Source organism: Panthera tigris, chromosome A2 (assembly GCF_018350195.1).
Source record: "Panthera tigris isolate Pti1 chromosome A2, P.tigris_Pti1_mat1.1, whole genome shotgun sequence".
Taxonomy (NCBI): domain Eukaryota; kingdom Metazoa; phylum Chordata; class Mammalia; order Carnivora; family Felidae; genus Panthera; species Panthera tigris.
In genome coordinates, this window is record NC_056661.1 from 54,579,253 (window position 1) to 54,605,692 (window position 26,440).

The window sequence follows — 26,440 nt, forward strand, 5'->3', positions numbered from 1 at the left end:
GAGATTGTCAACACAGATGGAGAAGGGTAAGCAGAGAGGTCTGAGAGAGGCACAGAGAGAGTATATCACAGAAGCCTCAGGATGGGAGGGTTTTCGAGAAGCAGGAAGTGACCAGTGGCAAAGCCACAGAGATGGCCACAGTAGGTCCAAGGTGGAAAATGTCCACTGATTTGGCCCCAAGAAGGGCTTTGGTGGTAAGAACAGATCTAGGGAAATGAGACACCCACTGAGGAAATGCAGAACAGGGGAAGGTATGACTTCATGTGTTTTAGGATAGGAGAGGCTGAAGGAAGACACAGAAGGTGGCCACTGAAGCAAAGTTTCCAAGGTGGCAGCAGAGGGTCCAAAGCTTTGCTGAAGGGAAGATGGTGGCAGAGTCTAGCTGGTCTGGAGGGTCAGGAGCCAGGAACTGAGAATAATCCCCACCCCTGCCCATTCCCGGCACAGTGGGAGGGGAGGTTATGATCACATCGCTTGCCACCATTACCTGAACCCCTCCTCAGGTGCCTTCCCTCCCGCATCACCTCAGTGCACCCTGACCTCCTGTGGGGCCCACCTGTGAGGAGCACTTGGTACTGGAAGAGGCGCTGAACCACCCGCAGCAGCCGGTGCTTCACGTTCTGGCCACCTCCTTGCTGACTCTGCTGCTCCCAAGAGACAGAGAGGACAAAACTCCGTCAGAGACCCCTGTCTCAGGGCACCAAGCTCACAGCATCCCTCGTACACTGTCCCATCCACACCTCTTCCTGGCCACACTGAACTTCTCCCCCAGCTCTAAAACCAGGTTCCCTTCCTCCAGGAAGGCCTCCCAGATTAGCACCAGTTCATTCCTTCTGTGACAGTTCATTCCTTCAGGCTCACAGTCAGTGCTATATTCAGTAACATGCAACTCCTAGTCCCTGCTTTGCATCTAGTATTAGTAAAAGAAAAAAAACCCTCATTTTTCCTGTTCAGTAACTGTATCCCCAGTTAGTGACCATCTGTTGGTCATTCCAATGGGTGTGGCCCCAGCTTGCATTGTGCTTTTCTACTGGGACAGGAGAATGGCCACTAAAACTCCAACCAAGGTGGGGGCTCATGGAGTTGTCATCAATTGCCCAACAGGGTATGTCCTAGGCTCTAAGTGTTCCCTCCTTCTGGGTCACCCTCTCTTCTCCCAGACAGGGCTTCCCCTCTGACCCTCAGCCTCAGACCTACCAAGAAGCCCCACTGATTTTCAGTAAGCCCTTCCATGCCCACCCCACCCCTGGATCCTTAGAGCAGGTTCTCAGAGGACCAAGGGACCCACCTCAAACTCACGGACAGCAGCTGCCAGCCGGGGGGAATGCAGGCAGTTCTCACTGAGTAGACTCAGACACCTGTCGAACTGCAGGATGTGAGCAGCATGGTGATCAAACTCCTGCTCCCGGGCCAGGAAGACATCGGCCACCTTCTGCTGGTCCTCCCTGCAGCCGGGTAGGGAGATGGGACAGTGAGAACTCAGCCTCGTGACCAGCACGGTGTTAGTTGGTGAGCGTTGATCATGTCACTGGGTAGTGGTCCCAACTTGACCCTCCCACACTCATTTTACTTTGGGCAAAGGACCCAACATCTGCACCTCGGCTTCTGCATTGGTCAAACAGAGACACAGTTTCACTTGGTGGGGTGTTAACCACGCCATCCCCCAGTGCAACGGAAGTAGGGGCAGCAGACCATGGACAGCTCACCAGTGCAATAGCCTCTCCCTCAGCTCCTCCAGGATCCCCTGGTGAAGGTCTCGGATGGCTGGGAGTTCACTCAGGCCGCGCCTCAGCTCCTCCCTGGCCAATGTGTCCTTGCTCTCGTGGTCTATTTCATCCAAGGCCCTCATGACAGCTCCGTGGAAATCCTGAAACCCCAAAGGCCCGTCATCCCACAGTTGATAGGCCTGAGCACAAGTCCCCTGCAGCTTTGAACCCCTGGCCTACATACAGATAGCACAAGACCTTAGGCCAGCATCTCAGACCCCAGCGTTCTCACCTGTAAAACAGGGGTGGTAACACGCACCTGCTGTTCACAGGTAACTGATGCCCAAAGAACACCCACCACAACTCCTGGTGCAGTGGGAGGCTTTCAAGCATGTTCACTCCCGAACTTAGGTTTTGCTCTTCTTCTGAAAAGTTGGGCAATTCCCTCTCTGAAGAAGTACAAAGCTCTGTTCTACCGTTATCCATCTTTGAAAAGGTTCATGCACTGTGTTGTTTTAAAGCAAAGTCTAAAGAAGTCATAGGCAACCACTCCATGGGGTGTTAAGCAGTCACTGAAAACGATGCAGATGGTGTCTATGTAAACATATTCGTGTCCTAGAGTTAGGACATCAAGAAGGGATACACCATTGTCTTTCCACCCTGACATGGCTGTCTAAAACAGGAACAAAGGAAAAAGCTGAAAAGAAATGGAGTGAAATATAAACAGTGGCTGTGTCAGGGGTATAAGATTAGGAATGGTTTTTTTCTTCTCTGTTTTCTTTTCTTTAAAAAAAATTTTTTTTACATTTATTTATTTTTAAGAGACAGAGAGAGACAGAGTACAAGTGGGGAGGGGCAGAGAGGGAGACACAGAATCAGACGCAGGCTCCAGGCTCTGAGCTGTCAGCACAGAGCCTGACGTGGGGCTGGAACCCACGAACTGTGAGATCATGACCTGAGCCGAAGTCGGACGCTTAACCGACTGAGCCACCCAGGTGCCCCATCTTCTCTGTTTTCTAAAATTTCTGTATTGTGATTCATTACTTTAAAAATTCAACTAAATTTAATGAACATTAAAATTGTAAAGAATGCAAGACATCTTTCTCACAACAAAAAACTATCTTCAAATCTACCTGCTCTTGCATGAGCCCCAGGCCTGAAGTTTTAATTATATGGAATATACTGAAACCACCTTGAATTGTGGAATAATAAACACCAGGAAAACCTCAGTATCAGAGGGCATGTGGTCCAGCCCCAATCAAGGTCAAATCACCTTTATAACATTCAGGAAGGATGCCCACACTGCCTTGTTTGATTGCCTCTCTGACAGAGAACTCATTACTGAGGTAGACAGTTAATTCCACTGCTGAACAGTTTTTATTGCTAGAATTGTCTCTTTACATTGAGATCTGAAAGGGGAAAATGCCTGAGAGGATGGGCAGTCCCTCCTCCAGGAAGTCTTTCTGGTCTTCTCCAGAAAAGGAGTGCAGGAGAAGGGGAGGACTGGGAAAAAAAGGCAGGGAAATGGGACAGGGCTAGAGAGAAAGACAAAGGGAGAGATAAAAATGAGAAAGCAGAGAGAAGGAGAGAGGGAGAAAGAGGAGAAAAGATGGAGGGTAGGAAGGAAGGAGGGACTGATGGAGAGCAGGACACAGAACCCTCCAATATCTGTAAAGAGGCTGCTGTGCTGTCAGACAGAGGACAGCAGGTGTGGAGGTGACAAAGGTCCCTGCTTCCTGAACACCTCTTCCAGTCCAGAGCTGACTTCCTGCTGCTGTAACCTGCCCTTCCGGGAATCTGGGCAGAGATGGCAGGGAGGACAAGGAGAGGGCATCCACCCTGGCTTGTGGTCCCACGGAGGGAGAATGAGCTGGTTCCTCCTGAGGCCAGCCCTCATCAGTCCCAGTCTGGTGCAGTTTGAAGGTTTCAGGACACCTCTAGCCCCATCACCAAGGTCAGAAACTTGGGGCTGAGTATTCAACTAATGAATGGATTCTCTGGCTGAAGGCGTGTGTGTCCTTAAGTGGAGACCACATGCTTGAGCTATAATTAGAAATCAAGAGTGGCTGGGTGGTTCAGGCGGTTGGGTGTCTGACTTCGGCTCAGGTCATGATCTCACAGCTCATGAGTTTGAACCCCGCGTTGGGCTCTGCGCTGACAGCTCAGAGCCTGGAGCCTGCTTTGGATTCTGTGTCTCCCCATCTCTCTGCCCCTCCCCCACTCATGCTCTGTCTCTGTCTCTCAAAAATAAATAAATGTTAAAAAAAAAATCAAATCCCATTGTACCTAAGCTATCAGAACCTTTCCTGAAAACATGTTTCAGAGGGTGAAGAAAGTATGAACTACAAGTGAGAGGGAAAGGGAGGTAACGTTTAATTCTTATTTCTGCCCACAGCTGGCTCTAGGACACTGGGGTCATTCTGAACCTGGAGTGGGGGTTTCTCTGCTGACCCAAGGGCAGGAGGACCCTCCCATTCTTCCTTATGGGTCTCCATGTTTAGGAGCCAGGCTCCAGCCCTACAGGGTCTTCTCAGCCCTGGAATCCCAGAGAAAGAAAGAAAACGTCCTGATGAAGAAGGATAATTCCTTTTGCTTGGGCTTGGGCAGCTGATTGACAGACTTTGAACACATTGTTATTGGCTCTGTGCCAGGTTCAAGCCCAGCTACACCAGAAGAAGCTGATGACTGTGGGCAAGCTGTCACTTATCTGAGCCTCATTTTCCTCATCTGTAAAATGGAAATAATGGCACCACTAAGTACAGCATGAGGCTGTTGAGAGGCTCATCCTGATGCTTAAAACTGCTTTATAAACTGTAAAGTGCTATCCCCATTGCAGTTGTGATTATATTTTAGCTATGACATCTTCAGAGTAGGGTTACATCTGTTTTGTTTCCTGCTGTGTTTCTAAAGCCCAACAGAGCATGTGACACAGAGGAGTTTTATTATACTTGCTGACTGACAGAAAGACCTTATTTATTTAGCAGGAGAGTGAGCCACAGGGGAGCCAAGACTGCAATCTGGTCACCCTGCAGCCCGGACCACCACAGAAAGAGGAAGAGGGAGAGAAGGAAGGACAAGCAAAGACAAGACTGATGGTTGCATGTGCATTGTACCCCAGGGAGCTAAAATATTAACTGCTCTGCAAGCTAGTTTCTCATCTGTAATTAATTCTCACTAAATTGACTAAGTCCCAATGGGCAGGATGGCCATCATCGACACGACTCATTTCAAAAACCAGAGCATAATTGGACTCGCCACAAACATCCGTTCTTAAAACTCATGCATCGGCTGGAAGCACCGAGTGCCTGTCGCACCATCCATCACTCCCTGAAAGGTTTCTGCTGTCTTAATAGTTCTGGCCATCATTGCACCTGGGGGCTCTCAGACGGAGGAAGGAGGTAGGAGATACCCAGCCCTCATCCCCTTATTCGTTCAAAGTGAGTGCCTGCTCTGCACCAAGTCCCAAGGAGGGAGTAGGAGCAGGAAATGCTGTTCTGCCCTCAAAGAGTTTGCAATCTTGAGGAAAAGAAAGGAGTAAAAACACAATTTCAACACAGAAGTAGAAGTACTGTGAGTGGGCAAGGCACAGGGGCTGTGGCAGGCCATAAGAGGGAGACCTGACTTAGCTCTGGGAAAGCATCCTATCTCCTCTGAGATAGGAAGGGAGTGTTTCAGGCAGAGGAGGCAACATGTGCAAAGGCCCTGAGGTGGAGGAGGCACTAAGTTAAATGTGTCTTGGGTGCAGTATGCATGTACATGTGAGTGTGCGCACTGTGCAAGTGCACAGGACTGGAATATGATGGCAATGGACGGTCAGACAGACGACCCATCCCACAGGGCCCTGCAGGGTTTTAAAGGCAATTGGGTTTCACCTGGGGTGACAGGGAACCACTGGACCAAATATCTATCTTACAAAATTCACGTTGTTGGGAGAACAAACTGGAGGTGGCCAGAACGAGAGCAAGACCAGTGAGAAGGCCGTCGCAGTCATCCAGGAGAAAGGCCCTGACCCAATGGTGGCCATGGGGACCGAGAGAGGGAATGGACTGGAGATAATAAGGAAGAAGAACTGAGTGGCCACAATGCCTACAGGATCCAATCCAAACGCATCTGGGCACCAGAGTTCTTCTTGATCTGGTTCCCCTTCTCACCATGCCCACTTACCAGCTCTCTGTGGAGCCTCTGCTCCAGCCTTAGAGCCTCTAGACCCCAAGCCAAGGCCTAGAGAACACAAATGAGTCCTTGTCAACCTGGAGAGTTGCAAATGTGTGACCCTGAACAAGTCACTTCATCTGTATGGACCTCAATTTCCCCCTCTGCTAAATGGGAATACAAATACCTTCTTCACAGTGTTTGTGCATATTGCCTTCTGCTCTGTTTAAGGATTCTTTGTTTCCTGTGCTTCCCTTCTCCCCTAGACTCTGTTTCACTTATCTCTGTCTCCCTCGCACCCTGCACAGGGAAGGTGATCAACACATGACAACTATAGTTTGGCACTATTATTATTTCCATTTTATTTCCAATAAAATAATCAGGTCCAGAAGGATTAAGTAAATTGCCCAACGTCATCAAGATGGCAAGATCTGGGCCGAAGTCGGCCTGACTCCAAAGTTGTAGCTCTCTTACAGATGGCCCAGACGGGGGAGTGACAGATGCAGGTCAAGGAGGGGGACTAGAACGCGGTTCCTGAGTGCTAGCCAGGGCTTCTGGCCCAATCTCAGAGACCCTGGGGCAGCTTGGTGGAGAGGCCCGAGTGTGAGGACTGCCTCTCTGCCTCTGGGGCTCAGACAAGTTTCCTGGAGCTCACAGCATTCTCAGGACCCTGTCCTGGGCTTGTGTAAAGTGGAAGCTGGGACTTCACATGTAGAGGCCTGGGCCCTTGGCCCCTTTTTCTCTTCTCCAAACCTGCTACTGAGTTTTCTAGGCAACACAGCACCTCTATTCTCTGAGCTAAACAGTTGGTGGGTGGCCAAGGTCCTCTTTGCAAGTAGTCAAACCACTGATGTTGTTGCCAAAAGTCAAGTGGACTCACTGGGATCCCATCTGGCCAAACGCACACCAACCTCAACCACGACCCACCTGTGTCACAAACATGCATTGGCAGGCCATGAGCTGTCCAGCAGACATGACTTCACCTGGCATGGTCAGCCACTGGAGGGTACTGTGGAACCCTGAAAACAATTCTGTTTTCAGAGGGGCAAAGACTCCTTCAGCTGTATACAAAATGTATGAACCACACAGAAAAATAAATACATTGGACTTCATGTTAACAGATGACTATGGAAAAGGGAATCTGGTTGTGCTATGTACTACTCCTATCCTTGTTACTTTTCTGTAAAACTGAATTTTTTTAAATAGAAGTTTAAAAAATCATTGAAAAAGTAAGATGAAAAGGGGAAAAATGGTTAGAAATAAATTTAACAAAAGAAGCATAGAAGCTACACTCTGAAAACAACAAAACTTCATCGAAAGAAATTAAAGAAGACCTAGGTAAATGGAAAGAGGTCTCGTATACACAACTTAATATTAAGAGGGTAACATTCCCCAAGTTGATATAGAGATTCGTCTTAACCCTCATCAAAATCCCAGTCACCTGTTTGTAGAGAAACTTGACAAGCTGATTCTAAAATTCACATGAAGATACAAGGACCCAGAATAGTCAAAACTATCTTGAGGGGCACCTGGGTGGCTCAGTCAGGGTCTGACTGGCTCAGGTCATGATCTCACAGTTTGTGAGTTCAAGTCCTGCGTTGGGCTCTGTGCTGACGGCTCAGACCCTGGAGCCTGCTTCAGATTCTGTGTCTCCCTCTCTCTCTGCCCCTCCCCTGCTCATGCTCTTTCAAAAATAAATAAACATTATATAAAAATTTGAAAAAAGAAAAAACAAAAAACAATCTTGAAAAAGAAGAACAAAGGTGAAAGACTCATGGTTCCTGGTTTCAAAACTTACTATAGGCCTAAAGGAATCAAGATTGTGTGGTATTGGTATAGGACAGACATAAAGATCAATGAAATAGAATTCAGAGTCCAGAGATAAACTCAGAAATAAATGTTTATGGTTAAGTGATTTTTAGCAAGGGTGCCAAGAAAATTCAGTGGGGAAAAAAAGCCTTTTCAACAAATGGTGCTGAGATATTTGGATATCCACATTCAAAAGAATAAATTTGGACTCCTTCTTTATATCCTATACAAAAATTAACCCAGAATCAAATACTTAAATGTGAAAGCTAAAACTATAAAACTCTTTAAAGAAAATATGGGAGGGCCGCCTGGGTGGCTCAGTCAGTTAAGCATCCAACTTCCGCTCAGGTCATGATCTCACAGTTTATGGGTTAGAGCCCCACATTGGGCTCTGTGCTCACAGCTCAGAGCCTGGAGCCTGCCTCAGATTCTGAGCCTCCCCCTCTCTCTGCGCCTCCCTGCTCACGCTCTGTCTCTCTCTCTCAAAAATAAATAAACATTAAAAAAATAATAAAGAAAGAAAATACGGGAGTAAATCTTTGTGATTTGGAGCTAGACAAAACTTTCTTAGATATAACATCAAAAATGCAACCAACAAAAGAAAAAATTAGATTACATTAAAATTAAAAACTTATATGCTTCAAAGGACACCATGGAGACAATGAAAAGACAAGCCACAGAACAGGAGGGATTATTTGCAAATCACATATCTGATAAGGGACTTGCATGTATATAGAACCACAATGAAAAGATAGCCCTTTAAAAAATGGGCAAAGGATTTGAAAAGATAGTTCTCCAAACGAAATATACAAATGACCAAGAAGTACATGAAAAGATAGATGCCTGACATCATTAGTCATTAGGGAGATGCAAAATCAAAACCACAGTGAGATCCCACTTTATATCCACCAGGATGGCTATAATAAAAAAGACAGATAATAACAAGTTCTGCAAGAAGAATCTAAAATGGTGCAGCCACTTTGGGAAACAGCTGGTAGTTCCTCAAAAGGTTAAAAAGTTACCATATGGTCCAGAAATTGCACTCTTAGGTATATTCCCAAGAGAATGGAAAATGTATGTTCATACAAGAATTTGCCCATGAATGTTCATGGCAGCATTTTCAAAATAATCAAAAAGTGGAAAGAACTCAAATGTCCATCAACTGATGAATGGATAACAAAATGTGGTCTATCCACACAATGGAATATTAGCCATGAAAGGGGTGAAGTACTGACACATGCTACAATGTGGATGAACCTTGCTGCAATTTACATGAAATTTCAAAAACAGGAAAACCTACAAGAGATAGAACTAGACAGTGGGTGCCTAGGGCTGAGGCAGGGTGATGGCGAGTGACAACTTTGGGGTTTGGGGTTTCTTTTTGGGATCATGAGAATGTGCCAAAATGGATTGTCGTGATGATTACACAACTCTGAATGTGCTAAAAACCATCGTATTTTACACTTTAAATGGCTGAATTGTATGGTATAAGATTTATATCTCAATTAAGCTATTAAAAATTGAATACGGAAGCCACAGATTGGGAGAATATTTACAATACATATATCTGAAAATAGACTTGAGTCCAGGATATTTAAAGAATTCCTATAGATCCATAAGAAAAAGACAACCTAATTAAAAAGTAGGCAAAAGAACTTCAAATGGGGATTTTCAAACGGCTAATAAACAGAAAGATACTCAATTTCATCAACCATCAGTTGGTGGTTGCTGCTAAAACAACAATGAGAAACCACTACACAATCACCAGAATGGCCATGAGTAGAAAGATGGGCAATACCAAAACGCTGGGCAGCATGAGGAACGTTATTCCCAAATGTTGGGGGTGGGAGTATACGTTATTCCCAAATGTTGGGGGTGGGAGTATATATATTCAACCACTCTGAAAACCTATTTGGCAGTTCCTAATAAAGCTGAATCTATGCTTTACTCTATGACCAACAATTCCACTCTAGGTAGATACTGAGGAGAAATGATGTTTATGTTCCCTAATGATACGTATATGAACATTCATAGCAGCTTTATAATAGCCCAAGCTGGAAACAGCCCAAATCATCATTAACAGGATAGATACACCAACTGTGGTATATCCACACAAAAGAATACTAATAGGCATGAAAACTTGGATGAATCTCACATATTATGTTGAGCTAAAGAAGCCAGACACAAAAGAATACATAATTCATGACTCCATTCATATGAAATCCAACAACAGGCTAAACCAATCCAATGTGATGGAAAGCAAAACAGTGGCAACCTCTGGAGGGTGATACAGACTGGGAAGGGGCACAGGACACCTCCTGGGATGATGAAAATGCTCTACGAGTGGCAGTTACAAGCGTACGCACACACATATATTAAATATTTAGGCTCTACCTTTAAAATTTGTGCACCTATCTGTAAGTTACAAAACATTTTTTAAAAAGGAAAGCGGTTCTCTGAGGTCCCTGGGTGAGGAAAGCAAGCACTGCTTTTCTCCACTGCTTTCATGTCTCCTCCAAGCCCTTTAATTAAAGTTAAACTCCAGGGCCTGGAGTTCATGGTCCTTCCAGAGCTGATCCAGCCTACCTTTGCAGTGTATTGCTCATTTCTGTATACCCCTGCTTCTCCAAGATAAGCCTGCTTCACAATCGTCTGTGGGACTTATTGAAAACCCAGATCACTGGGCTTACCTCCAGAGTTTCCATCCAGTAGGCTGTGAATGGGGCTGGGTAATTTTCATTTCTCCCATGTTCCCAGGTGCTGCTGGGTCTTGGGACCACACTTGGAGCACTACTGCTTTATAGGAGTCCTCTTTCCAGCTGCTGTGTCTTTGTTCTGTGCTTCTGACATCTGGTCCATGTCTTGCTCATCTTTTAAAGCTGCTTCAAACCCTACCTCCATCAGGAAGGCCTCCTGGGTCAGTCTAGTGGCCTTTCAAGTATCCTACAGCCTCTGGAACTCTGGGGTTACAACCTGAAGGGAGCCACCTTGGTCTCAGAACGTGTCTGAAGTCTCATGTTTTAGCTTAAGAATTAAGGTGTATTTAACATTATTCTCCAAAATATATCCATGTGTGATTTAATTTACTTAATACATATCTAGGGGCAGCTAGGTAGCTCAGTCAGTTAAGCTCCGACTTCAGCTCGGGTCATGATCTCACGGTTCGTGGGTTTGAGTCCCGATCGGGCTCTCTGCTGTCAGCACAGCGCCTGCTTCAGATTCTCTGACCCCCTCTGTCTCTGCCTCTCCCCTGCTTGTGTTCTTTAAATAGACATTAAAATTTTTTTTAATTAAAAAAATATATGTATCTAAAGCAAAGCAGGAGCGCTTAGAAAATGTGCTCTCTTTATGCTGTGGCCTCAAGTGCTCCTGGACACCTACTGCATACCTCAGGGAGGAATGCATGCATCCCAGCCTGAAAAGCAATGGCTTTACAGAATTTTGCATTGTCAGGCTATTTACTTACTCTGTATGTTTCTGTCATCTTCCCTCCAATTATGCAGGGAGCAGACTGTGTCTCATTCACTTTCACCCTTAGATTGACCCAGCTTTGTTCATAACTGTGCTGAGTGGATGTTTTTAAACCATATTTTCTAAAGCTCCTGGGGATCTGTGCACAGCCAGGATTGGGGAACAGTGTTCCAGAGGATGCTTCTCTCGAGGGGGCAGGGAATCACAGAGAACTCATGCTGAGTGGATTTTACAGGATCATGTATCTGTGGGTCTCAAATGTTACTGTCCATCAGCATCACCTGGAAGTTTTGTTAAAATGCAGATGCCCAGACCCTACCCCTAGAGTTTCTGATTTAGCAGTTGTGGGCTGGGGCCCAAGAATATGCATTTCCTATAAGTTCTCAGGTGCCACTGGTTCAGGGACCACATTCTGAGAACCACTGAAATAGATGATTATTTCTCACACTGTGCTCCATGGAGACCCAGGGATTAGAGAGGTGGAGGCAGAGCCCAAACTTTGGCCCCTCCCACCTTTGAAACAAAGCACCTCTGCTTTTAGCTACTCTTCATACTGAGGGTCTGAGTGAAATTCCACTTGAAGACAGTTTTCGTGGCTAAAAATGTCTGAGTCCCACCAGCCATCTCAGGGTGAGGGATTAAGGAGGAAGGGACTTTCCAGGGTCACACAGCAAGTTTCTTCCTGAACTGAATGAAAATATACAGGGAAGAGACATGCACCTGGGATAGGAACCACTTTACTGAGAACTCCCCAACAGCTACTACATTCATACTTCCCAATAAGGACAGCTTACCCCTTCTCCAACAGTTCAGGTGGAAAGACAAGCACATTTTCTCACACTGAACCAAAATTTGTCTCTCTCTGAGTCCACCAAAGATCAATAAGTTCACTTTGTCCTGGAAGAGAGCCCAGCAAAGACTTAGAAACAGGGCCCTCCCCACTGAATTAAAACTTACTTTTTACTGTCATCTACGGACTGGAGCTACAAAAGTTAAAGTAAGACACTGTATGTTAACTAAACTTTAAATATAAAAAAAAAAAAATAAATGCAAAATGCTATGGTGGGTGGGATCCAGAACAGAAAAAAGACTTCAGTAAAAATGAAGGGTATCTGAATAAATTATGGAATTTAGTTAATACAAATAAATAAATAAAAGTAAGAGACAGACACAAAATCTTCCTGTCTCCACACAACTTCCCAGCATGAGGCTACCTGGGAGCTTGGTCTGGGTTAACCTGTGGGTGCCCTAGCATCATGCCCTCCCACCCAACCCACCAGACCACCCTTCCCCTCCTCCCCCTCCTTCAGGGCATCTGCTCTGCTCAGGGCTCCCAAGCTCCTATGCCTCCCTTTTGAAAGGCCTTGGGGCATGGCATTCAGGCTCTCCCTCAAGACCAGCTCTCCAAGCCCCTTCCTGTACACCACACACCCCCAAGCCCTCCACTCTGTGGACTCATTCCTGCTGCTCCTATCCCCTGGAGAGCCTGTCCGTCAATGCCAGCTCAACATCCTCTCTTCTAGGAAGCCTTCCCTGATTTCATTCCTCCTGTGTACACTCATTCTCCCCTCCTTAGGTTCCCTGCCACCTAAAAGCACTGTTCCACTTCTGTTTGTTTCCTCCCCTTCTCAGGGCTCTGGGGTCAGATGGCCCTGGTCCTACTTCTTACTGGCTGTGTGACCTTGGGTAACTGGACTCATTCAACCATGTGAGAAATATTTATTAAGCACAGACTATGTGCAATTAAATGACATAATGTATGTAAATTGTCAACCACACAATAGGAGGTCAACAAATGCTCACTGCCACTCCTGCCACCCCTCCTCAGAATCAGCTACACTGGACATTGGCTGTAATGAGAAGACAGAGCTGGTTGGGTGAGGAAAGAGGGGACCTGGGTGGGGAGTAAACTGATAGCACCCAGCTTACATAAACTCATAAATTTGCTAGTGAGTCCCTCTAGATTCTGTACTTGCCCCAGTCATGTCAGCACCATGGCCACAGTTGAGTTAAACACGTATGCAATGATAAGGGAGGGCTTCTGAGTAAGTGGCCTTTTCCTCTGAGAAGTCTGAGAAATCTGGCTTGTCCCGGACACTCCTGATGCGCTTTCAGGTGGCTACCACCATTGAGCAAGGCGGGTGTGGGAGGTGATGAGTGGGCTGGATGCAGGGAGGATCTGAGAAGCCTCTTGTCTGCCTTTCTGCCCTATGGCCTCCTAATACTCCTCCCTAAGTCCCCTGACCCTTTCACAAAAGCCCGCTAGGCCCCTGAGAGCCCTCTCCCCACTCTACACACTCACTTCCTTGGGGAAATCCGGGTCACTGCTGGGGCTTCGGTTGACATCTCCACACTTGATCACTTCTGGTAGACATCCTGTGCCCAGCCCATCACTGGGATGTCCTTCACCCGCCCCTCATGGTTCACAAAACTCACACTAAACTCCTCATCACCCCCATGCCTAGCCTGACCCCCTCCAGCACTTGCTGCGATGGTGAGTCAGCAAGCCAGAAATCTGCTACCTCTCCTGTACCCCACAGCCACTCACCAAGCATGCTGTCCTCCAATCTGCCTGCAGCTCTCCAGTCCAGTGTCACCTCCTGCTGGAATCACTCAATGGCCTCCCCACAGAACTGTAGGGGATCAAACCCAAAGCCCCACTTCTGTGTTGTTCTGCCCCTCACCTATCACCACTCTCTCACACACATGCTCCAGCCACCTAGAATTTCTATGAGTTTCCAAACACTCCAATCTCTAACTGGCCTCTGGATCTTTGTACATGTGGATCCCCTTGCCAGGTACAAGCCTTCCTCACCTGGCTAATTGCTCCCCATCCTGTAGGTCTCAGTTTAGACACATTTCCTCTGGGAGTTCTTCTCCCATACCCAGAAGCCTGGGACATATTCCTTGTCTGAACCTCTCAGGCTCAGTATGCCCCTACCATTGTACTAATAGTGTCCCTTTTTGCGCCTGTCTCTTTCCTAGACTGTCAGTCCCTGAAGCGCAGGGACCCCGTACCCAGCACATAAGAGGTGCTCAGGAAATATTTCTGATGGAAGAAGTGGTAGGACTGCTATAAGGGCTGACCCCGCCATCACTCATTCATCAGATATTTAGTGAGCCCTGATGGTGTACTGGGTCTCACAAGCCATCGGGAATGGGACCGGTCAAGCTCTCTGCCCTCCAGGAGCTCTGAGTTTAGTGAGGGAGAGACACAGTAAACAAGCCTCTAAAACAGCCCCAAAATAAATGAAGCAAAGTGGATGGAATGAAAAAGGAGGGAAAGATAAGTCAACAATCAGTAACCCCACTCTCAGTAAGGGACAGAAGGATGAGACAGAAAGCCAGCAAGGATGGAGGAGATTCAAAGCACCGTTGATCAGCCTGACCTAAGTGACATCTATAGGATACCCACCAGCTAGAGCAGAAAACACATTCTTTTCAAGCACACATGGAACATTCTCCAGGATATACTATACACCAGGCCACAAAACAAATCTCCATAAATTTAAAACCACACAATGTACATTCTCCAACCACGACAGCATTAAAAGCGAGCAGCGGGAGGAAATTTGGGAAATTCACAAATAGTTGGAAATAGAACAACTTAATTTTAAATAACTCATGGGTCAAAGAAGAAATCACAAAGGGAATTAGAAAGTATTTGGAACTGCATGAAAATGAAAATACAACATAAGTAAACAAATACATGAATTAGATGATTTTTAGATATGAAACATTCCGTGAAGAAAATAAAATGAAGTATGAGCTAGGTGATACAAAAGAGGAGGTACAGCTGTGGTTCCTGAACTTCCCTTGGCATCCACACCCTTGCCATGGCCTCATCATGGGGAGAGAAGATCCCTGCCCCTTGTCTTTGGTCCAGGCCACAGCACTTGCTCTGACCAATGGGTCATGGGCAGAAGTGATCATGCACCAGTTGTAAGACTGAATCTCAGAAGCCCTCTGGTGTTTCTTTCTTTTTTTCCTTAAAGTTTACTTATTTATTTTGAGAGGGAGGGTGGGGCAGGGAGAAGGGGAGAAAAAGAGAAGCCCAAGCAGGCTGCATGATGTCAGTGCAGAAGCCAGGCAGGGCTCAGTCCCACAAATCGTAAGATCATGACCTGAGCTGACATCAAGAGTTGGATGCTTAACCGACTGAGCCACCCAGGCGCCCCTCCTCTGGTATTTCTGCTTGCTCCCTGCAATCACCACAGGGAGAGCCTTCCCTGGGTGCCTGCTGTCTCTTCAGCCTGGGTCCCAGAATGAATACACAAGAAGCACAGCCACTGAAGTGAACCCAGCTTTGACCGATTCAGTTGACCCAACTTCCCTTGCAACTAATAGTGCCCAGTGAGACAGAGACAAAAGTGGATAAGTAAACTTTTCAGAAAAAAATTTTTTTTCAAGGGGGTGGGAACATGACCTTTTAATTTTCCCCTTTTTTCCTTCTTGCCTGGGACGTGGATGTGATGGTGAGAACTGCATCAACCATCCTCTGTTCATGAAGAACCTTGGAAATGGATGCGGCAGAAAGATAAATGAAACCTTGGTCCCTGGTACTTTGTGGAGCTGCAAACTTAACCTCGATCTCTTACTTCTGAACTTATTTCACATGAGAGAATCACCTTTACATTAATTAAGCTATCATAACTGGGTTTTCATTACTAGCAGCTGAAGACAATTTTTAACCAACATAGAATTATTAGGAAAGGCTTCTGTAGTAGATTGTATTTTTCCCAAGTGGACCATAACAATATCTCCTATCTCACAGGATCATTGCACAATGTGAGCTGGATATTTCTCCCATTGATGGTGGAAACCGTACCTCCTCCCCTTGAACTTGGGTAGACCTTTGTGACTGTCTCCACTAACAGTATGGTGGAAGTGGTGCTACGTGACTTAAGGCTAGATCATAAAAATGCCAGGCACTTCCTCCTGGCTCTCTCTTGGGACACTCACTCTTGGAATGCAGCCACCATGCTGTGAGGAAGCCCAAAACTTGCCCAGGCAGAGGGATCACATGGAGAGGCCACAAGTAAGTGTTCTGGCCAACAGCCCAAATGAGGTCCCGGACAAGAGCCAGCACTAACCACCAGTTGTGAATGATGACTCTTAGGGTGATTCTAACCCCTGGCCATCAAGTTGCCCTTTGTCTTGAAGTTCTCTCCAGATATCGGGGAGTAGAGACACACTCTCCCCACTTTGCCCTGTCCAAACTCCTGGCCCAGGGAATCTGCAAGCATAATAACATGGTTGTTCTATGCCACTAAGTTTTTGGGCACCACTTCTTTGAGTATTGATACTTGAGCTGACACCAGAATGAGAAGGAGAAACTGACTATGAGAAGATCGGGGGTAGGACATTGTGGTGGTGGGAAAAGCAAGAGGAAAAGTCATGCAAAGGAAATGTATCTGTAGTATCTGAAGAGCAGCAAGAAGGCCACAGCGTCTGGAGTGAACAACGTAAGTGGTAGGAGGCAGTGCCACAGAGGTGGGCGGGGATCAGAGACCCCTAAGGGTCTCTTAGGGGATGGAGCTTCTCCAAGGGAATCAGTCATAGGGAGCGTCTCCTAGGCATGGTGATAACTTCCAGGGTTACCTCTCCCAGTAGGAAGAATGGCTTCTGAAAAGGCCTTCAATGCCTTAACCCAAAGGAAGAACCCATGGTAGGAATCTTCAGCTTTTGGTGGGGAGGGATTTTTTTTTTTAGAAGAGGAAATAGAGGATTGAAGGTGTCAGGGGATATAACTGTTCAACGTCTAAAATGAATCACTATGTATAAGAAAAAGCATAAACCCCATAGCCTGGCATTTTAGGTACCTGGTTTCCAGACCAATCACTTGACCCCCAATCTCACCTCCAACCTGCCTTTTTAAATTTATCCATGTTCTAACCATGTGTGATGATGCACCATTCTCCAGATATATCATGCACCTTTAGGCCCAGGAGCATTTCCGTGCTGACCACTTGCCTTATGTACCCTCCTCCATCAACATCCTGGCCTGGTGGGCTCCTTCAAATTCCATCTTAGGGGCACCTCTTCTGACAATCTTCTTAGATACCCCAAGGGGGAATAAGCCTCTCTCTCCCCCACCCCCCTGCAGATTTTGCACAAAACTGTAATTGTGCAAATTATACTTAGCAGAGTAGCATAACTGACTGTTTACCTATCTGTTACTCCTCCTCATTCCACCCTTCCCCCCCCCAAAAAAAAAGGGATACCTATTCAAGGGCAGGTTTTGGGCCTTATTTATCTTTGGGGCTCCAAGGCCCATCCTAGTGCCTATAGCACTGCAAAAATCCTGTGATGTCCCATCCAAAAGGAATAAGCTGGATGGATGGATGGTTAGATGGTTGGATGGAAGGGTGGATGGAAGGATAGGTGGGTGGGTGGATGGATGGATGGTTAGATGAATGGGTTAATGGGTTGATGGGTGGATGGATGGATGAGGAGTCTGACAAATGATTGGATGGGAGGATGGGTGGATGGTTGGAAGGATAGGTGGACCTCTGAACAGTGGATAAACTGAGGGGGGATATGAATGAGTGCATAAATGTGCCATAAGGGGCATACATAGATTAAAGGACAGATGAGTGGGTGAAAAGCTGGCTACATGAGTGGGTGAGAGTTTGATTATACAGATAGATGGGCAGGGGGATGAATGTATTTATGACTGGGTTCCTGGAGGGATGGAAGGGAGTATTTAAACCAGAAGTCAGCAAGCCTTTTCTGTAAAGGGCCACATAATAAATATTTTAGGCTTTGCGGGGCACATACAGTCCTGGCCATGTATTTTTCTTTACCTTTTTTGCCCCCAAATTGTATATTTGACAAGAGTCTAGTATCAAGAATATATGGAAAACTCTTACATCTTTTTTTTGAAGTACAGTTGATGCATCTTCATTGCCTTTTTTCACAAACATTTATTTTTTTAAGTTTATTTATTTATTTTGAGAGAAAGAGGGAGGGGGAGAGAGAGAATCTTAAGCAGGCTCCTGACATAGGGCTCGAACTCACAAATTGGGAGATTGTGACCTGAACTGAAACCAAGAGTCAGACACTTAACCAACTGAGCCACCCAGGCACCCCTTTTGCAAACATTTAAAATCTATAAAATCCATTCTTAGTTAACAGGCTACAAAAAAACAGGATCTTGGTCATTACGACTCAGGTTTGGGTGACGAGAATTTTTAGTTAGCTCTATCTACCATTTGACAAGCTCAGGGTTGAATCACAAACACAGAAGGCCAGAGGACACCCCCTCCACCCCCCACTGCCCAAAAAGAGCATAATGGAGCCAGAGACTTTTCTAGCTGGGGAGGTTCAGAATGCACGCTCAGCCCTTCCCCTCACCGCACAGCCTTGGGATTTCAATAGCATCGAATCTGTAAGGAGGAATTCTGAGAGAGAACCTGCCAATCTTAGCAATTAGAGATGGATCCAGAGTGGGGAGTGGTGGACAATGTCTCGCAGTTTACGGGCCTTCCTGAGGCTCATGTACCCGGCTAGGACTTGTAGTCACATTGGGGCTTTTCTGCCACTGCCATCCCCACAAGCACTTACATCATCAGTATAGCTCCAGATCACAATTTCCCGCAACTAGCTTTTGAGTTGTGACTTTTATGGGCTCGTTTTTTTTTTTTTTTCTTTCTCTCTCCTCAGGATATTATTATGGATTACCAGAGGTTTCAGCATCTTTCCAACTGGCAGGAAGCAGTGCAAACACAGATGGAAGTTTCCCAGTTAAAACCCTCTTAACAAAGTCATAAAACAAAAAGCCCAGCCTTTCTGTCATGCTGCCAGCTCAGAAGCAAGTGAGAGAGAAGAAAACAGGAGAGTGAGTCTTCCTGCCCTTCCTAAGGAGATCTGTTAGGTATAAGAGGGTGGTACATTATGTACCTGAGGACTTTTGGGTTTTATAATGCATACAAAGCTCTCATCCTGAAGGGCAAAAATGAGGGGCTGGGCGCACAGACCAGAGTAGTGCTCTGTCCTGCTTCCAGGAACCTGGGTGCCCTGCTCACATGGCAACAGGACACTAGGGTGATGCCACTGACAGGGGCCTCAGCTGGCTTCAGCAGGAGGCCTGGCTTGGTGCTGGGTGCTCTGCTACAACCAGAGTGGTCTTTGCCACAAAGAACTCCAAAGGCAGTCAGAAACGCGGGATTAACACACAACAGTGCACTAGAAATACAGGGACCTGGGTGTTTATCCTGGCTCAGTCACTCTCTCTGGGCTTCCATATCACCAGGAACAAAATATCAAGTGGACATTCCCAGTTCTGATGTTCTTGGATAGACATGGTGAACAATACAAAACAGTGTGGAATCAGATGCTGAACTACTAGGGGACTGGATATGGCTTAGAGACCTCAGGGAGCAGGTGCCCCGATGTTCACTCACTTCTCATGTCTCTGCTGTACCTTCTTCCCTCAACCCTCCTTATGACTCAGCCCAAAAGTCACATCCTCAGGGAAGCCTGCCTAGATTCCCCCAGGTTGTCAGTTCTTCCCCCATGCTCCAGATGATTACTCATTTACTAATCTGTCTCCTTCACTGGCCAGAGAGCTCCTGGGGAAAGGCCTCAAGGATCTTTCTATTCACCAGCTCTTGTCACACAGCAAGTGTTCAAAAAATATCTGTTGAACTGAAATGAACTGACTGCACAGGGAGACCTTCCAGGCAGTCTTGTGGGTTGTAAAGGGTGGCAGTGCCTGATACCCAGGCAGTCCCCAAGTCTGGGCTCCTTTCTTCTGAAAGTCCAGATGATTTCCTCACCACTGGCTCAAGTGTTATTGCCCCAGGGCTGGGATGACTGAGAAAGCCTCTCTACACCCCAGCTGCCCTGTCATTGCACAAGCAATCACCTTCTCCATATGGACCTAAACATATGCATGCACCCACACACGCACACATAGGCACACACATGCATACATGCACACACATACATGCACACGTGTACACACGCACCCACACATGCATACTCACATGCACACACGGCAATGATCCAGAACTACATCTGTCCTCCTTCTGCCGTCCTCAATAAGAGGGCTGAGGAAACTGCAAACACCCTTCCAGAACCCTCAGCACATCCCCCATACACCCCCTTCTGGGCAGAGAGGCATACTCATGGAAAGCATGCTGCTATTCACCCCCCGAAGCACATGAATTAGGGGACAGACGTCCACAAAAAGCCTTGGCGAACATTTGTCTGCTGCCAAGCCTCTGTTCATCGAAATCACCTCTGTCTCCTCACTGCTTTTCTGCCTCTTATATCATAGCCTTGTAAAAGGGCAATTAGTTTTGGACAATTAAAATGATTAACTCACCAGATGTAAGTGCTGAAGCATCTCCACGTATCTGCAGAGGGAAAGAGGATTGAGTTTGCATTAATTCCCATCCTGTTTAAGCCAGGGAGGGGTGATGTTCTGTTAACAAGCTCAAGGCCACAGGCAGCTGCTTGGGGACTCACGCTTTCTCTGAAGACAGCAGTTCCTGTGCGATGACATGGGCTCTGGACTGTCCTTCTACCTGCAAGAGAGAACAGAGTGATCAGGAGGGACAGCACCAATTCAGATGGGGGAAGGGAGACCCCAAGCACTGGGTTTACAGAAGGACCTCCAAGCTGCCAGAGACAAATTCCACATACTTCTCAGCCCATTCCTGCCACTTACTCCCTGTGAGATCTTACTGTACCTCAGTTTCCTCATCTGTAAATGTGGATATTGGTAGCATCTAACTCAGGAGGCTGTTGAGCTAATGCCCAGCACACTGTCCAACACACAGAAAGTGCTCAGCAAGTGGCCACTATCAGGACTGCATGACCTTGGCCTCCACCCATAGGCCCAGTAACCTTGAACAATCTGTGGTTCTCTGTGCATAGGGAGCTCTCTTACTTCTTGCTTTTGCACATGCCCTTCCCCTTCTCTGCCTGGCTAATTCCCAGTTATACTTTAAGACTCAGCCATGGTATCTATCACCTCCTCCAAGGAGTCTTTTTTGAACCCCTTCGTGAACCAGCTGGGTTTGGTATCCTTTCTGAACATCCTCCTCTCAGGACACCAATTATGTCTCTCCTAGAGGGAAGGAACCATAATGGTTCACTATCACCCCTGCATGACTGGTACCTCACATACAGCAGGCTAGCTTTTGTTGACTGAAAGACAAATGAGTAAATGAATGGATGAATGAATGTCCATTCCGCTTTGGAAGCACCAACTCTCCCAGCTGACCTCAGGAGATGAGCCATTTAAACCATCTGAGGCCCAACTTCCGCACCTATAAGATTTGGGAATAAGTGAGATTATGTCTATGAACAGGAAGGATGGGCGGGGACTGAGGCAGATGCCTGGGCCTTCTGCCACAAGCAGGCCCCTCCTCTGTGGCCCCAAACCTGCCAGATATCAGACACAGCTGCTGGCTGGGATCCAGAAGAGCAAAGACTCTGTGGCTCAGCCTGACAGAACAGATGGCAGACGCCAGGAATGTGCAGGCAAGGCTGAGGTCAGAGTGGCCCACAGTGGAGCAGAGGGCACTTGGATGGGACACCTGGCTTTTGGTTCCAGGTCTATCACTGCCTCCTGGGGCCTCTAAGTGTGTGAATGTGTGATAAAGTGACCTCTAAATTCCCTTTTGTGCTGAACCTGTGTGTTACTAAACTCAAGGAGCCACTGGTCAAGCCAGTGGTCTACTCTAATGACTAGAAACTCACTACCTATTAAGAGAGCAACTACAGTGTTATGGTTAAGAACACAGACTCTGGAACTAGGCAATCTGAGCTCAAATCTTTCTGCCTTTTGCTAGTCATGTAGCCTCTCTATACCTCAATTTTCCTATCTGCAAAATGGGCACAACAGGATAAGGATGCCTAACACCTGCATACTGTGAAGATTAAATGAGTGAGTGTATATACAGAAAGATATCTGTCTATCTCTATCTATGTATCTATACACACATCTCTCATTTGGAACAGTGACTGGTGCACAGTAAAAACCACAGAAATAATGGCTATCGTCATCTTTGCGGTTTTTGTTGTTGAGGCAGAAACCAGGGACAGAACCAAGTGCTCAGGGATGGAATAAGAAAAAACAATTTACAGGGTCATGTAGGGGAGAGGTCTCAACTGCAGAATGAAGGCTGAACCACTCCTCTGAGAGCGACAGTTGAAACACTGAAAGCAAAGGGACACTGGGATGAACAAGCATCAAGTTCAAATCCTGGTTCCAGCATATTGTGTAATCGTATGACGGCTGGCAAACCATTTCCTCTGAGCCTCAGTTTCTTCATCTGAAATATGGTGGAGAATAATCAACCCGATCTCGTGCACTGGCCTTTTTGATGAGGCATTCCTGACTCAAGGCCGCTGTACTTGCTGCTCCTTCTGCATGCGATGCTCTTCTCCAGATCTTTTCATTCTTGCTTTCTGACTTTTTCAGGTCAAAAATCACATCCTCACTGTGGCCAACCATGACCACCTGACCTAAAGATCACCCAAAGTCATTCTCTACCCCAGGGTTCCTCAGCCTTGGCACTACTGACATTTTAGGCCAGGAAGCTTTGGTTGCAAAGGCTGTCCTATGTAGTGTAGGCTCATTAACAGCATCCATGGCTTCTACCCACTGGCGGACAGTAGCAGCTCCCACCCCAAGTTGTGACAACCAAAAATGTCTCTAGACATTGTCAAATGTCCTCTGGGGGGGAAATCTCACCCCTGGGTAAGAGCCACTTGTTATAACTTTTTATCTGGGTGTGTTCTTCTTTACAGCAGCCACATTACCTGATGTTACCCTTGCACACAGGATACGTTCAATCAATATCTGAATAAATACATGAAATGAGATACAGTGCTTAGCACACAGTAGGCATTCGATAAATGAGTTCCCTTCTCCAGCTACTCCATCCCTGACAGTTTCTTGGCTAAGAAGCATAGTGTTTTTAGAGATTTCATTCTCTCCAAGGCCACCTAAACAGGGCAGAACTTGGGCCCACGGTCAGTCTCCCTCCTGCATCTCACTGCTGTCTCTTGGCGGGCTGTCACAGCATCCATGGAGCAGGAGGGGAAACAGCGAGGCCTCCAGAGGCCTCCAGCCTCACCTGGCCTCCCGCCCTTCCCACAGGCGCCGAATTGTGACTCACTGTCTGCCTTTTGCATCTGCAGGGCTAGTGTGGGGTTCTGTGGACAAAAGCAGCTCACCCCTCCCAAGCAGGGGCTCCTGCAGAGTCCCACATGTGAAAAGTCTTTGCAAACAAAACCCTCGTAATGGAAAATATACCCTGCCAGGACAAGCCTTAATAGCTAAGAAACCCTGTGGTCAAGCTTCCATCAAGAGAATTACTTTATAGACAAAGGACAGGGGTCAGAAGTCAAGCTCAGGTTCTTCCCCTATAAAATGAAGACAAGATGACCTCTAATCTTCTAGGGGCCTGTGATTCAATTTTCACTTGTTATCCAGCATGATGCTGAGAGCCCATGGTGCTGTGTCAGAAGGCCTTGGTTCAAATCCCGGGCTCCATCCCTTCCTATGCATATATCCCTGGACAACTGATTCCTCTTCCATGAGCCCAACTGTAAAACAGTGATGATAATAATACACACTTAATAATAGAACTGCTAGCATTTATTGAACACTTAGCATGTGCTAAGTATGGCTCTAAGCTTTTTACATGTATTCTCACTGCATCCTCTCAACAACCTAGGGGGCAAGGTACAATTATTAGCACCTCCATTTTACAGATGAGGAAACTGAGGGACAAGTAAGTTCTAAGATTTGCCCTAAGTCACTGCTAGTAAGTGGCAGAGCCAAGATTCAAGATCAGGTAGTCTGGCTTCAATAACCAAGCACTTAGCAGTGTGTCTGGCACATAGTAAGCACTCTGTAAATGGCACCTCTGCTCATTATAGATGGCAGGTTTTCCAAACTGGGAAACACCTATCCTTTACCTGTCCTCTAAAGGTAGTAGCAGGAGTCTAGCACTCCTGGGGGAGCCCAGGCTAGTCCTCTGGACTCAGTTCTCTCTGATTTCCAACCCTAGGAGCAGTGCCTGCCATGGTACATAGGAAAGAGAACTATGCTGGAAGTCAGGATGCCCAGACCCACATCCCAGGCGGGCTGTGTGACTCAGGACAAGACCCTCTCGGATGCCTCAGTGTCCTCATCTGGAAGATTGGGTCAGCATTCTCACCTGCAAGGATGAGATGATGAGATGATGGATAGGAGTCATCAGGCCCACCCCAACTTTTGGAGTTGTTGTCATTACCATTGTTACATTGTCGAAGCTGTCATTCCCCCAGACTTCTGGTAGGGCTGGGGCACGGGCCATTCTGCACGTCCTTCCCAACCCCTCCTGCCAGACGGGCAGACTCTGGGTGGGACGTACGGGGCCGTCCAGCTTTAGTGCCTCTGCTGATGATGGATGTGTCTTCACCAGCCCGACAAGAAGGGGGCCTGGCAGGCCATGTGCCCGAAGCTCTCCTCAGAATCTGCTACTGGGCGTTGCCCAACCGGGCCATTTAATATAGATGTTTGTTTAACCAGGAAATGAACTCTGAGGTTGACGGCAGTGTCCAGGGACAGACTTCTGGGAACAGGGTTCCTCCCAGGAACGTGGGGGCTGGGGGCGCCAGGGCCCGCGCTATCGCGTTTCTCAGGCTGTGGGTGTTAATATCAGGCGGCCACTGGCCCCTCTGCCCAAGGCCAAAGCAGCTTATCTTCCCCGTTCCCCAGGGCCGCCCAGTCCTGCACTTCCTCCCCAGGCCCTAGGCGAACCAGCCGGTCAGTGTTGGCTATTCTGAGACCAGGTTGGGAGGGCTAGTCCTCCGTTAGGGACCCTCCTGTTTGCAGTCCCAGAAAGAGCTGGGAGTCCTAGTCCTCTGTCTCCATGCCTCAGTTTCTCCAGCTATGAAATGGTGGGGGGGGGGGGGGAGGAGGGCTTAGCCTCCTTCTAGAAGAGCAGTTCCCCAAGTGTGGCCTGAGAACCTCTGGGGTTCTGTCTCCCTTTTCCAACTACTTATCTGTGAAGCTGGCCCAAACAACAGTTCTGACAGACTGAGCACACAGGCAGCAGGGCCCAACTGTCTTCTAGGAAGCCAGACATTATGAGTATTTGCAAAAATGGAAAACTCATGTCACACTCCTCATTAAGTCTTTCTGAAAAGTTACTCTTCATAAAAAAAGCCATTTATGTTAACATGCAGTGGACTTATTATTGTCATCTAAAACAATTCTTTTTAATGTTTATTTTTGAGAGAGAGAGAGAGAGAGCAAGAGAGAGCAGGGGAGGGGCAGAGAGAGAAGGAGACACAGAATCCGAAGCAGGGTCCAGGCTCTGAGCTGTCAGCACAGAGCCTGATGTGGGGCTCAGGGCTTGGACTCACAAACTGTGAGATCATGACCTGAGCCAAAGTCAGACGCTTAACCGACTGAGCCACCCAGGCGCCACTTATTACTGTCATTTTTTAAGTGAATTAAAAGATGTTTAAGGAGTACTGATGCATAGGGGCACCTGTACCCCAATGTTTATAGCGGCACTCTCAACAATAGCCAAATTATGGAAAGAGCCTAAATGTCCATCAACTGATGAATGGATAAAGAAATTGTGGTTTATATACACAATGGAATACTACGTGGCAATGAGAAAAAATGAAATATGGCCTTTTGTAGCAACATGGATGGAACTGGAGAGTGTGATGCTAAGTGAAATAAGCCATACAGAGAAAGACAGATACCATATGGTTTCACTCTTATGTGGATCCTGAGAAACATAACAGAAACCCATGGGGGAGGGGAAGGAAAAAAAAAAAAAAAGAGGTTAGAGTGGGAGAGAGCCAAAGCATTAGAGACTGTTAAAAACTGAGAACAAACTGAGGGTTGATGGGGGGTGGGAGGGAGGGCAGGGTGGGAGGGAGGGCAGGGTGGGTGATGGGTATTGAGGAGGGCACCTTTTGGGATGAGCACTGGGTGTTGTACGGAAACCAATTTGACAGTAAATTTCATATATTAAAAAAAAAAAAAAAAAAAAAAAAAAAAAGATGTTTAAAAATTTTTCTCAGTGTTATCTTTTCATGTGGTAAATACTGACTGATAAAACCCATAGAAACAAAAACTCTTTGGGGTCCTCAATCATTTTTAAGAGGAAAGAGAGGTGGGAGACCAAAAGGTTTTGAGAACTACTGTCCTAGAGGTTGTTACAAAGCTCATATAGGATTGTAGATGGAAAAGCTCCTCATTCTCAGTGAAAAATTACAGAGGAGGGAGGCATCGTTATCACTGTGTAATAGTGATAGTAACAATTATTATTATT

General features: G+C 46.7%; 1 protein-coding gene across 2 annotated transcripts in view; it reads right to left on the reverse strand.

Moving 5' to 3' along the window:
• FGD5 (FYVE, RhoGEF and PH domain containing 5) overlaps window positions 1–26,440 on the reverse strand; it is a 121,622-nt gene that overhangs the window by 30,784 nt on the left and 64,398 nt on the right. The window contains exons 4-8 of one of the 2 annotated variants that reach the window (XM_042979567.1): window positions 20,613–20,671; window positions 20,470–20,500; window positions 1,707–1,867; window positions 1,289–1,445; window positions 557–641 (exon numbers count right to left, since the gene is read on the reverse strand). In XM_042979567.1, coding sequence (XP_042835501.1) covers window positions 557–641; window positions 1,289–1,445; window positions 1,707–1,867; window positions 20,470–20,500; window positions 20,613–20,671 — 493 coding nt within the window. Of the gene's footprint in view, window positions 1–556; window positions 645–1,288; window positions 1,446–1,706; window positions 1,868–20,469; window positions 20,501–20,612; window positions 20,672–26,440 lie in introns of both variants that reach the window. The other variant, XM_042979566.1, reaches the window with a different exon arrangement.